At 40.0% G+C, this 14,017-nt stretch overlaps 1 protein-coding gene across 1 annotated transcript; it reads left to right on the top strand.

The window, feature by feature from the left end:
- Positions 1-7,033: 7,033 nt before the first annotated feature.
- LOC147614993 (HVA22-like protein k) lies at positions 7,034-11,932 on the top strand. Its single transcript, XM_086780273.1, has 8 exons — positions 7,034-7,241; positions 8,459-8,517; positions 8,618-8,715; positions 9,500-9,551; positions 9,922-9,985; positions 11,170-11,265; positions 11,369-11,441; positions 11,545-11,932. The coding sequence occupies exons 1-8, from the start codon at positions 7,209-7,211 to the stop codon at positions 11,619-11,621; spliced, it is 552 nt and encodes a 183-aa protein (XP_086636399.1). The 5' UTR covers positions 7,034-7,208; the 3' UTR covers positions 11,622-11,932.
- Positions 11,933-14,017: the final 2,085 nt, after the last annotated feature.

Genomic DNA, 14,017 nt, shown 5'->3' with positions numbered 1-14,017 from the left:
TCTGACAACATCAACCAGATTGTCAGTGAGAAACTTGACAAGAACAACCTCCATGCATGGAAGTTTACAATGACCAATTTTCTGATAGAAAAAGGATTTTGGGACTATGTTGAAGGAGACAATGAGGAGCCTCTAGAATTGCCTGAAGAGAACACAACAACTCGAGTTAAGGCAAAAGTGTTCAAAGACTCAAACCAAGGTGCAAAGAAAGTCATGTATTGGCTTTTAGTTAGTGTGGCAGAAACTGTGATAGAGAATACACTAGATGCTGGTGAAGATGTTCTAGATAAACATAAAGGCATGGAAGTTGCAACTAAAATAGGAGTTGCATAAGAAGAACATGTCTATCAATGAGTATACATTGAAGATCAAGGGTAGTGTTAACTCCCTTGGATCTTTTAATGTCTCGTGGAAGATGATGACTTGGTGATGAGCACCTATTTGAATGGGATTGGCAAAGAATACAAGCCATTCAGGACCTCTATTGTTGTAAGAGAGAATGTTCCCAACTTTCGGGATTTAGTGTCTATGTTAATCATAGAAGAGAAGTCTTTGGGTGAAGACTCTTCCTCCTAAAGCAAGAACACTTCAAAACAGGCCTTCTACTTAAACTCAGGTAGAGGTAGAGTTTAAGTTCGTGGTTGAGGCCAAGGTGGTGGCCGTTTTGGAAATCAAAATTATGGACAATAGTAGCCCAATGATTTGCAGCAACAAACAAACACACACAGGTGGAAGATGACAATCTCATGGTAGAAGAGACTAAGGAAATTGGCAAAGACAACCAATTGGGATCAAGTTTAAAGGATTGCTTTTATTGTGGGGCAAACCAGGTCACTTTGCAATATAATCTCGCAAGAAGCAAAGTGACATAAAAAGCAGCAGATTGTAACAAAATAATTATGGGGCAAACCAGGTCACTTTGCAATATAATCTCGCAAGAAGCAAAGTGACATAAAAAGCAGCAGATTGTAACAAAATAATTATGCATCTTCAAGCAAGCAAGCTGAAGATAGATTTGAGAAATTATTTGTTATACACCACATGTTGAATTCAATGACTATAAATGTATCCACAAATAGTCATGATGTATGGTATGTGGATTTGAGAGCCTCTAACCACATGACTTATCATGGTGAGTGGTTTAGACATATCCAAAATTTGAAAAAACCAAGTTATGTAGAGATGGGGGGTGACATGGCTCATACTATTGCTCACATTGGGAATGTGCCATTGGCTATGTAGGATGGCAAGATGATGTACTTCATGTGCCTAACATAACAAAGAATTTGGTTTCTATTGGTTGACCAAGATTTACAAGTACGCTTTAACCCCGAGGGCCTCTATGTTGAGGAATTCGAAAACAAATGTCATTTGGTTGCAAAGGGAAAAAGAGTGGGAAGAATGTTTGCTTTGGATGTAACCATGCCTGAGATGAAAGCTATTTTGTTTGCATAAGGTATAGGTGTTGTGACTGATATAGATATCTGGCACAAACATATTGGTCATGTAAATGAGCAGCGAACAAAGTCTATGCAAACTTCAGAAATTGTTCCAAGTTTGCCAAAGTTTAAGGTGGACAGAATGCATAAAGTGTGTGTAGAATGTCAATTTAGAAAGCAAACAAAGAATGTATTTCTACATGACAAGGACATAAGTAAGAGAGCACTTGATGTGTTGCACTCAAATGTATGGGGTTGATAAAGATGACATTAATGGGATGGTGTCATTACTATATATCTTTCATTGGTGATGACCACAATAGGTCTATTTCATGAAAGATAAAAGTGAAGTGTTTACTCACTTTCAAAATTTCAGAATGTTTGGCTGAAAAGAAAATGAGTTTGTAGGCTAATTGCTTAAGGTCAGATGGAGGGGAGAGTGCTTCTCCAATGAGTTCAATGAGTAAGTTTGAGAAAGCATGGAATACACTCCACATCAAAATGGTGTTGCTGAGAGGAAGAATAGGCATGTTGCAGAGGTGGCTCGTGCATTGATGGCTAAGAAGAGCATGCCTCACCATTATTGGGCTGAAGCAATTGTCTCGCACGACTGCAGTTTACATTATAAACAGGATTCCCACACAAGCAACAGTGCATGGTGTGACTCTAGAGGAGACGCATACTGGCAAAAAACCAGATTTGTCCCACTTGCATTGCATATGTACACATTCTTGATGAGCTATGTAGTAAGCTAGATCCAAAGGCTGAAAATGTGTTACTCCCTAGAGCAAAAGGGGTACATATGTTATAACCCTGTCACACGTGAGGGTTAATGAGATGAGTAATTGGTATGATGATATAAAAGACTCGATTGGGACTAATGCAGAGAAGCAGTAAGTTGGTTGCATAAAATATAGTTCAGCAATCATAGTTATTAAGTGGACCGAGGGAGTCCTCTAGCAGTGGTTCTGTTGATATACCATAGAGCAAGTGCATCACATAAAGGCAAAACAAGGTGCATGAATCTCTTGGTATAAGTGACATTTCAGTAGGGCATGTATATTGAGATTCATGGATCAATCTCCCTAATGACAATCAACTATCTAATTAGATTCTAATCCTAATCTAATTAACATGTGATTAGTGCTAATCTAAGCTAAGGTGGGTGATACTAAATCTCCACTCTTCTCTCTAGCTTACATGTCACCTCAAATCTCAACACCCCCCTTGATGGTGACTTGACCTATCTTTGAGGCCTAGAGGTCATATCTAAGAGTGAGGTCCCTCCCTTGATAGAGACTTGACCTATCTTTGAGGCCTAGAGGTCATATCTAAGAGTGAGGTCCCTCCCTTGATAGAGACTTGACCTATCTTTGAGGTCTAGAGGTCTCTCCTAAGAGTAGGGTTACAAATTTTGGCTATTTCTTCTACCTTGGCTACATCATCGGTACCAGAGGGTAGGACATACAAAGTTTTTAGAAATGATTGGAGCTAGAGGCATCATTTTCTACCACAAAGTGACCTTCTTCCACATAGTTATTTTCTTGATTCTGTTTGGAGTAGCAATGTTCTTCCAAGTTCCCAATCCTTCCACATGCATTACAAATTCTTTTTGGTTTATTTTTGAAATGATAATTTGCAAAGATGTGACCAAGCTTGCCATAGTGATTACATCTTTGAGATGTTGATTGATTTGTTCTTTAAAATCTCCCATCCTTTGTAAACAATGCTTGCCCACTTGAATGTGATTTGAATGGTTCTTTAAAATCTCCCATCCTTTGTAAACAATGCTTGCCCACTTGAATGTGATTTGAATGGTTCTTTATGCTTGAATTTTGATTCTTGTTCAAGTAGAGATGATTCTACATCTTGAAGTTTAGTGTTGGGCACATTTTTAAGTGTAGCAACAAGTGATTCATAAGGTTCTTTGTCAACACTTTTTAACAATACGACAATAGATTCATCTTCCTCGATGACTTTCTTTAATGCACTAAATTTATGTTTGATACCTTTGAATTTATTGATGTGTTCTGCCATGGTCTCGGTCTCCTTCTTGTCGAGCTTGTAAAACTACATGAGAAGGTTGATCTTTGAGCTCTTTGAGTTGGTGCCGAAAATCTTGTTGAGTTCCTACCATGCCAACTTGGCATCCTTGATGCCAGCAATGTGAGACTAATCACATTGTCATCAAGATTTTGAGCGATAAGGCCCAATGATTTGTTGTTTTGAAGTGGCTCAACCTCCACTTGTTCATCCTCAATAAGGTGTCAGAGCCCCTTAGACATAAGCAAATACATGGTCTTACTTTGCCATGGGAAAAAACCATCACCATTAAATCTTGAAATGACTTCTACATGCTCCATGATGAGAAGGGGGTCTTACCTTGAGCCTTGATTTTTAGTGCTCAAGGAGTATCTAACCCTTTTACAAGTGATTAAGGTGCAGATTATATGCTAGAGATAAACCCAAGCAGTAAAAGATCACTTAAGTTTGAGCAATGCAAGTGGTTGAGATGAATTTTGATGCAACAAGGAGCTTCCCACAATGTAATAGCACTCTAATGTTTTAATTTTTACATGATTGCTAATGATAGTGATTAAGTGTTAATAATTATGATTAACAGAGCTGGAAGATGGAGAATGATATGAGCTAATGAGTGCAAGGTTTAAGGGGGATTTTGGCATTTCCTTGTTGCCCTTATCTCAAGCTTCAGCTAGATATGAGAAATTAGCTCAAAATCCCAATGTTGAGGCAAAAATGCACCCAAACTGTCGCCTGGTTTTTTCTTGCCCCTGTCGCATACACAACAATGATGGCTATGAGATTTATACTATAGAGAGCTTGGGGCATAGCTAAGCCTTGGCTAAAGGGGTTTTTCCCAATTTTTTGTATGGACGGAGGACAAGCAAAAAGACCAGAGTTCATAAGTGCACTTATTTTGGGCAGTAGACGACCAAATTGATTAATTCCTTTCGAGTGTTAGTTCGCCTAGGTTTAAGCAACAACCTACTAAAAACTCTTGGCTAATGGATGAGAGAATGAGGAATGACAAGCATTTGAAATTTGGGCCACAAAAGAGAAAGGAAGATAAGCTTGAGAGATTAAGTGGGTGCAAATGATTATTAGCCTTTAGTGCAATGTGAGGTGAGGGAGATGAATGCTAAGTTATAGGGAGCAAGAACAAGACTCTGATACCATATTGAGATTCATGGATCAAGCTCCCTAATAACAATAAACTAGAATTAGATCCTAATCCTAATATAATTAACATGTGATTAGTGTTAATCTAAGCTAAGGTGGATGCTACTTAATATTAACATAATGAATGAACTAAGCTAATTTAGCTTAAGAATCAAGCACAATTAGGTTACAAGATTGAGACTTGTACTCATAGAGAGGCTTGAGAGCTTGCTACATTTTTCATTTGAAATAGTCCCTTTTTATATGAGGAGATACACTCTTGGGCTTATATATCAATGTGGGATAAATATCCACTCTTCTCTCTAGCTTACGTCACCTCAAATCTCAACAATTTATATGTTGGTGGAGAGTCTAGTCAAAGCAGAGCCTTGATGAGTAGTTTGAGATTCCAACAATTAGGACACCTCGTGCAAGGAAGACTAAGGTAGGTGCAAGGACACCAAAGTCTATCAGAGCAGAGCCTTGATGAGTAGTTTGAGATTCCAACAATTAGGACACCTCGTGCAAGGACACCAAAGACAGATCCAAGATAAAACAGGTCGAATAGGGTCAAAAATCCTATTCAGGGATTGATATATGATGGTTATGTATCTCACCTTATGCATACATGGAAAAGATTGTGTGTAGGAGGAACCCACATGTTTTGAGGATGTTTTTGGGCATGTACATTGGGAGAAAACCTTGGATGAATAAATGAATGCATTGGATGCAAATAAGACATGGAAATTGGTGCCTTTTCTTGAGGGTAAAAAGACTATTAGGTGTAAGTGGGTCTACAAAGTGAAGCACAACTTAGATGGAAGCATTATAGGTATAAGGCGAGATTGGTTTCCAAAGGTTTTGCTTAGACCTATGGCATTGATTATGAGGAGACATTCTACCTCATTGGCCAAGATGGCAATGGGGCAACCGTGAGAGCTGTTATCGTAGTTGACTGCATCAAAAGGATGGTTTTTACATCAGATGGATGTAAAGAAATTGTTCTTGCATGGTGAGTTGTAAAAGAAGTATATTTAGAATACCCACTTGGTTATGAGTATTTGAGTCACCTAGATTATGTGTGCAGGCTATGTAAAGCCTTATATGGCTTGAAGCAACCATCGAGACCATGGCATGATAAGATTGCACAGTATCCTATCACCATTAGCTTTCATATGGCAGACGTTGATCATTCACTCTATGTGCAAAAGAGTGATTGTGGTCATCACCATCTATTGGATGACTTATTGTTGTTGGGGGAAGGATTTGGGTAAGCTAAGATACTTTCTTGGCATTGAGGTCATCAAGAGGCCTGAGGGCATAATATGGCTATTATATAGAGATAGTAAGATAGTATACATTGGACATGTTGTCCAAATATAGGATGGTTGGCTGTAAGCCCATTTCTCTATTCCATTGGATCAGAATGGCAAGCTGAGTATAGGTGAGATTTTGAAGAATGCCACTACATATAGGAAGATAGTGGGCAGCTACTCTTTTCTTTGGGGGCTGCTCTAGAGAGATTACACCAATCTGCGCCACAAACTTTCTTGTAGCTTCAAGGACTCCTTTGTTTCTTCTTCTAGCTCTCTTTGTAACACTTCCTACTGGTTCTTCAAGCAAAGCAATTATAATGGGACTCTATCAACATGGCTTAGAATCTATGTGAGGAGGTATGTGTTCACTACCTTATTTCCATGCTTAGTGAGGTAGTCGGTGAAGTCCAAGTGGAACATGTTGGCCCAATCGTCCTATTCACCCCGGTGTAAGTGCGATAAACTATGTGCATGTCCATATGGTTTACATGTTAGGTAAGCTTCACTTGCATGATCATGGAGGAAACCCTATAGGACTTCTCCAGCTTGGGATCTCTGAGGGCTGTGAACTCTTCTCCATTCTTGTTTACCTTGGTTGGTGGGAAAATATATGAGAAATCCAACTTTTTGGAAACGGGGGTGGACCTTGGTCCACAGCAAATGTGCAAATTTTAACCCTTAAAATTAAAAGCACCATTGAATTCCAATTGGAATTTCTAAAAATTACACTATGAACCGGATTATGTGAGCACTGGTGGGATTTAATCGTGGACATTGACTCGCACCCTTGGTCAGTGGTGGGATTTAATCGTGGAACTTTCGGCATTGCCAAGTGGGAATGCTAAGGATCGGCAAAAGCACTATGCATATACCAAGATATCTGAAAGAACCTTCGGAGAAGGAGACAAGGTCTTTCTACGAGTACGAGCCAAGTGCCACATGGCTTGCATGCTGATGTGGGTGCGACCTCAAGGTGATGGATGCAAGCACAACCCACATGTCCATACACACTTCGGGCTCATGGCCTTGGGAAGGGCCCTTTTTACTCGCCACACGGGCCCAGGGCTATGATATAAAGGCAAACATTCCGTGCTCATAAAGAAGGTGCTACACTGCTATGCCTTACTTAGAAACGTGAGAGGGAACTTTTTAAAGGTTTGAACAGCACGTATCGTTGATCCCTTGCTTGTAGAGATGGACCAGGAGGGTAAAGCTCCCGGCAAAGCAAGTGCAAGGAGCAAACTCCACTCAAGCACAGAGGCTAGCTGCTCCAATGGCTCTGCTGAGCTCATGCCTTGCTGGCGAGGTTAGTTCTTGCATAACTACCATGGATTTTCATAAAATCAAACAAGTTTTCATGGCTCGGGTAATGAAATTGTTGGAGCAGAAAGGCTTTCCTCTGTAAATTATCTGAGGCTTTCCTCTGTAAATTATCTGAGGCTGCAGCTGGTGCGATGTTGCTTATCATCAAATAAATACATTTCCTAAAGAATTAAGGCCATTAAATGGGGCTAAGCCTTAAGATGTATCTTCCAAAATATGCTCAAATTCCGAAGAATAATGTTGAGTTGCCTCCATGCAATCATGTTGGGTTATGAATCAACTCTGAGTCATGATTCATTGACTCCATTTAGCCTTGTGGTTATGGATTATATTGTGTTGGACCAAGTGTAAAGAAAACCCTGGTAGACAGAGCTAAGATGGGCAGTTATCTCCCACCCATAAGCAAGTATGGAGCCCCTCAGCCAACAGGTAAGTAGCCTAGTGGTGTGGGCTTGTGACTTGGGGAGGTAGCGCCAGCAGGACCTTATTGGTATTGTGGCACCACCTCTGGGCGAGTACCAATTTGCGATTACAGAAGTTTCTACTCAAGGGGAGAAAAAAGTATGGAGCCCTCCTCCTCATCATCCCTTCGAATCGTCTATGCTTAACAAAGAAAATGTAGGCCTATGGATGCCTGAGAGATCTAGTGATGGCTGCTGGTAGATCCTGACTAGCAGTTGACCTGAGCTCTGGCATATTGGCTCCTGAACCATACGTATGAGTAGTGACCTCATATTTTTTCCTCATGGTGGCATCCTCTGATATTCACCATAGGGACGGCCCTCAAAGACTCCTTCTGGTTTGGGAACGTCTTTATCAGGCAGGAGATACACAGGTTCAAGGTTGGGCATCTAGCATATTTGTGATTGTGAATTTGAGCCTCGGGATATAGACTCACATTTGAATTCTGCTAGATACACCTACTCGACGTGCTATATTTATCTTTAATTAATATACACTCTCTCAAAATGAAGGTATACCCCTTAGACATGCTTTTCTATGGGTGGAGCTGCATGGTATTTAACACATGATTTGCAAAGGCTAGATTGAGCCCGGTGGGTAATCAGAATGATGATCTCTTAACAAGATATTTTGCTCTTGAAATGATTGTTTTTACTTGTGCTGTTTCTACTTGTAATTGTAACCATATTTGGGGCTTTTTTTTGAGTTGCAAACTCTTTTCTCCATTTCCTTGTGCAGGTGGCTTTTCGTTTGCTTTTCTCTCCATTAGGCTCCAAAGCTCTTGCTCGATCAGCATGGTAGTTTTGAAAGTTATAAGCAACACTATACAGTTTCTATCAAACTGTTTTGCTCATTATAATTGGAGAAACAGTAGCTTACAAAGATTTCATTGGACAGCATTATTGGTGGATTAGCTATCCCTGCATATTCATCATTTAAAGCTATCGAATTGAAGGATCCGGCTGAGCAAGAACAGTGGCTGCTTTATTGGACAGGTTTGGATCTGGTAATATTGCTCCAAGTTATGTTCTTCTTGTTCTGTTACCAAGTTCATGGGTATGCTTGCCAGATGTGACTCTGGCACAATTATTGTCACTCTCAAGGTTATTCTATTTGAAGCTGTCTGGAAGAGTATTCTTGTAACCATCCCCAGCCCAATCTCTGTCATGATTGGCTACCTCCTAGACTACTTTGTTTGGTGACGATTTTTTGTACAGCTTGTGGCCCAATGTGACCTCTTCAGTGCTTGAAAAGTCACGAAGGGAATGAGCAGCTTGGGTCTCTTCTTTTGGGAGAAGGTGATCTGCTTTGGGAGCTGCTTCAACAACATGCAATATATCAACATGATTTGCGAGCATTCAGATGAATTCACCTTCTTTTCTTGGGAGAGGAGGATTTCTACTAGACAGAGTTATGCTCAACCAGCTAGGTCTAGACAGGCAGCAGCGACTCTGTGATTTGGAGTTCTTGGTGGCATGTGAGCATTCTTGGTGGCATGCGAGCATTCAGATGAATTCTTCACCTTCTTTTCTTAGGAGAGGAGGATTTCTACTACAGTTATGCTCAACCACCTAGAGACAGGCAGCAGTGCACAGGGTCATAATTTCTACACATGGTGTGAACATACGATCACAATTGCACATAGTCAATGTCCATCAACCTGCACAGTGGCGTGGGCGTGTGCGTGTGCGTGTGCGTGTGCGTGGGCGTGGGCGTGGGTGTGGGAGAGAGAGAGAGAGAGAGAGAGAGGTTTCAATGATTTTGTTTTCTTTGTTGCAGCATATGGTTGTTTGAGTGCAGGGGAGATCTTCTCAGACAAGCTTCTCTCGTGGTACTGGACTGCTTTTATAGCTTCTTGTTTCACAGGACTTTGTTTATTGCATGAAATCTTGGTCATTGCGCTTAAGAGCTTATGATGGAAGCATGTATAAATTTCACGTGTGTATGTGCTTACAAACTTGTATATATGTTCTTTGTAGAAAGAGCATGTCTTAAACAAAGGCTAAGTGTGCTCATCTGTATAACATAAAAAATAAGAGAACTTTTGCGGATGACTGTAATTTATGGTTATTTGTTCTTGATTCATGCAGTGGGGTGGCAATGCTTTTTATAAGTCTTCTTATCTGTTTGGGTATTTCTGGTGTACTTTCGATAATTCTTTATTACTTTAACATTCTCAGGCCCTTTCTTTAATTTATTAGGTTACCAGGATATTATCATGCAAAACTAGCCTTCCTTATGTGGCTCCAGCTTCCTTTCAGGAATGTAAGTTTGTTCAATAATAGTGGTTGAGTTTTTAGATAGATAGATATAAATCAAACAAGTTTTGTGTGTGTGATTTTGTGTGTGTGTGTGTGTGTGTGTGTGTGTGAGAGAGAGAGAGAGAGAGAGAGAGAGAGAGAGAGAGAGAGAGAGAGAGAGATTTTATTAACGTCTACAAAAGACCTAGACCTAATGGGTCTATGAGACCAACATGTGTTACAAAAGTTCCATGTGTGGACTGAACATGGAAACAAAAAGTACTGAACATGAAATGAAAAGAAGACCAGTGCCTCCCATGTACACGTGGTGCTGAAATTCCTGGAGCAAGATGGCCAGATGTACTCGGGGAATGTGTCTGTGATCTCATCCAATGATAGTACCATCCTCCATAACTGAGGATAGAGCTGCGATGGCATCCCCTGCCCGTGGAGTGGCCTCTCCATGGTGGCGGAGTATGTCCTGGATCTGCATCTGATAGGCCGTAATCTACAGCCAGTGGATATACATGCTGTATGTAAGTGATCAAGGGCATCTAGCTGGAGCTAGGGGTTTGGAGGTTAGTATGGAAACTTCCATGTTACTGGAATCTCTTTATGCTCTGATCTGGTTTATGTGGAAAGGGCAGGCTGCTAGAATGATCTGCTGCAAAATGGAGGGTTTGTTGCGTATGAGTTGTGAGAGCATCATGACTTGTAGTCCCTCTATCGGATTCTAATTACGAGAGAGGAGGTGCCTTGTTTCTCTCTGATCCTGCTATGCACCGGCTCTGATAATCCTTGCTTTTTGCATACTTGCCATTGACCTACTCATAAGTGTGTTTGTGGCCCCGATGACTCTCTTCTAAACATATTTTTCTCAGCCGGTTGATCAGTCTGGCACTGAACTCTATGGAATTCCTGAAGGAAGCAGTAATGTTTGCTTGGCTTGTATTTCTCCACCTCAATGACGTCTGGAAGAGTGAAAAGAGACCAAAATAATGTATTGGGTGGAGCACGTCCCCTAGAGGATACTTTTAGATTGAAATGAAAGGATACATTAGAGAAATAAGTTCTTTGGGGCCCTTGTTTGATGTTCGTGTGCATTAGCTGCACACCGGTTATGTGTCAGAGAAACGTGATTATATGTGTGCCTGAGCTAGCTTACAGCTTCGGTCTTTTGCCCTTAGTTGTCTTTTGAATCTCTGTCAGGGATCACGTCAAATTTTGTCAACTTACTTGCGTCCAACATTGTTAAGATACCAATCTATGCTGGATGGAATTGTCAACGGTGCCCGAAATGATATAGTAAGTTCCATATGTTCGGATGCTTAGTGTAAAAAGAAACTTTTAATGCACAATGACCAGAGTTTTTACTCCTTTTAACTCTCTATTTGCTTTCCATGTGCAGAACAATTTTCTGGTTGCCTACCTACAAGAGTTGAAGTTTATCAAAGCTGTTGTTCGTAAACTGGCTCAATATGGTAAACATTTCTTCTTCACGCAATTTTCTTTAAAAAATCAGATGGCTTTTGGTGTTATGTGCATCAAATGCTTATGGTTTGGAAGGGTGATTGTTTTGTACAGTCTTTGCCACCGCCAAGGATGTTGGTCGATCTTCGAAGTATCTTGGCCAGGCAAATCCCAATCCAAAGCATAGTTAAACTATACTCGACATGTCCCATAGTAGATAGAGTAAAGCATGGGGTGTACAAAATTAACCAAGGTTTGTCTTTTCAAAGTTTCAAGGTCAATGTAAAACTATCCTAAGTTTGATGGTAGTTTTATGTTTTGTAATTTTGCAAAGCAATGAATGAAGTGGAACGGAAGAGGAGGAATTGGCAATTGAATTCTTTACAGGTGCAAGGGAATGGCATCTATGGAGAGGTTTTATTTACGTGTTTATTGATTATGCATCAGAGAAGGATATTATTTACTTTCTCGTCTACTTTTCAAAGATTATATTGATTGGTATGCCCAGAATCGCATCGGTGAATGATTAGTGAAGTAGTGGTATCCATTACATAATTTATATGCTAATCCTTGTCTTCACAGTCTTCTGCATTGTGGCACCAAGTGATTGTTTTTAGAGTTATTATATCGATCTTGTAACTGGCTCCGTTTTGCATTAGTTACTGTGATTCATCTTATGTCTTGTTTATGATAAAGTTTACATTACAGTAAGGCATGTTACACATACCCCATGGCCCATGTATGGGCGGGGGAGATTGCCTGCCTATGAATTATGGGCGGTGGATACCCCCACCACATCAGCATGGGCAGGCAGGGGTATGGCGATGCATAATGGGCCTAAACTTTAAAGAACCAGTACCATAACAATCATGAATGATGCGCACAGAGTTTAGCTCTATTTTGAGGAAAATAAGTGATGTATTGCTCTTTGTCAAAGTGACATTTATGCTGGGAATGTAGGAAGTAAAATAACCCTTTTGGAGTGTGTCACAAAAAGTTCATGCTTTGTTGCATTGTGTTTTATTATGTCAGTGTGCTTCACATTCTCTATGAGATCCATGTATGCTACTCTCCCTCTGGTGTTTATTTGAATTTTAGGCATTTAAATATCGTCATGAGCATTTACCAATAATCATCAAGCTTAAATAAATAAGATGTGAAAGACTTGGCTTGAAGATTTTAATGATTCCAATATGTCCATCACGACAGCCTTTGTGCTACATGTAATGGTGCCAATGGGATGCTACTTTTGCTCTCTTGTCATGCCAAGGTCTTGAACAACTTTCTTGCCACCCCCCCTTCTTAAAAGGTGAGGGCTTTTCCAAGCAACCTCTTCCCTCTTCACTTAAGGAAGCCTTGAAGAGTTCTTAGGAATGGTTTCATCTCCTAGAGCCAAGTGGCATAATGTAGGCCATTGATCTAGAACCGAGGTATTCTCAAAATATTAAGCATCCCCAAAAGAAAACAACAATAGTTGTTTATGAACTCGTGGCAAAAGCTGCTAACCTTACACGGGTAAGTACTATGGGCTAGAAAAGCTACACATTCACACACACACACACACACACACACACACACACACACACACACACAATCTCTCTCTCTCTCTCTCTCTCTCTCTCTCTCTCTCTCATTGAGAAGTGAATATCAAAGAGAATGAGTTGCCATGCTAATGAGTCAAAGCTTGTTTTGATAGGGCTTGAATACGATTTTTAATAGTTTAATGCCAAAACTATCAACAATGCCAAGGTCTAAGGTGATTCCATGTCACACAACATGACTCATAATACAAAAGAAGAGATTATCTAATATGCATGAGTCATAGCACGACAAAACAATAGATACGTGATTGTTTACTCTTTTAAAAGCCACACTTTTGTGTGGTTTTTTTTTAAAAAGCACAAGAACATATCAAACAACACATATATATGAGAAGAATGCCCTACTTCCTTTGCAAGCATACTTTTGAGGTTTATAGTTTGTTTATTGTTCCCAAGTAAATTAACGCTGAAAGTCGTTCTTTGGCCTTGCCTCATCCTAAGTAGGGCCATGAAAGAGTATTCTTCTTGAGGCACTACTTCTTTCCTTGTTGTTTGAACACTTGAAGCTTGCCTAGAATGAAACTTGGGACTCATCATTGAAGGTTGAAGTCATTCACATGTAAGCAAATGTGAAAGCCCTCCACTCATAGTATATCCAAAGCACTTTTGGTGGGTTGGCTCAAACAAGGACTTGTAGCCTAACCTTTGCTTTTTCATTGGATGAGAAGACATCATCTAGGAAGCCACACTACTTCCCTGTCAAAATGAAACCCAAAAAATCTTGCAAAAAGCAGGGTAGGTTTGTAAGAACCCTCCCAATAAATAAGTTGTAGAATGAGTTTGAAGTGTATTTCCTTAAGCCCACTTTTTAAAAAATTTAAACTTTCAAATACTTATCATCAAGGTTTCAAAGATGAAATCTATGAGAGATCGAGTTCTTGAATACAAAGCTATTGCAAAAATAAATAAATAAAGAGCTCAGAGCTTTGATTCCTTTAAAAGATTCCAAACAAATTGCATTTGATATCCTTGACTACCAAGATCAT

This window comes from Cibotium barometz, chromosome 41, assembly GCF_041138505.1.
Source record: "Cibotium barometz isolate CiBa-2024 chromosome 41, ASM4113850v1, whole genome shotgun sequence".
Taxonomy (NCBI): domain Eukaryota; kingdom Viridiplantae; phylum Streptophyta; class Polypodiopsida; order Cyatheales; family Cibotiaceae; genus Cibotium; species Cibotium barometz.
Note: the sequence above shows the minus strand (reverse complement) of the source record. Positions and strands in the feature narration are given on the sequence as shown.

Bases quoted from the DNA above. Each gene is read 5' to 3' on its own strand.
- LOC147614993 (XM_086780273.1), top strand. From the start codon at position 7,209: ATGGCTCTGCTGAGCTCATGCCTTGCTGGCGAG. The intron at 9,986-11,169 runs GTAAGTTTGTTC...AATCTCTGTCAG, and splicing joins TCCAGCTTCCTTTCAGGAAT to GGATCACGTCAAATTTTGTC. The intron at 11,442-11,544 runs GTAAACATTTCT...TGTTTTGTACAG, and splicing joins TCGTAAACTGGCTCAATATG to TCTTTGCCACCGCCAAGGAT.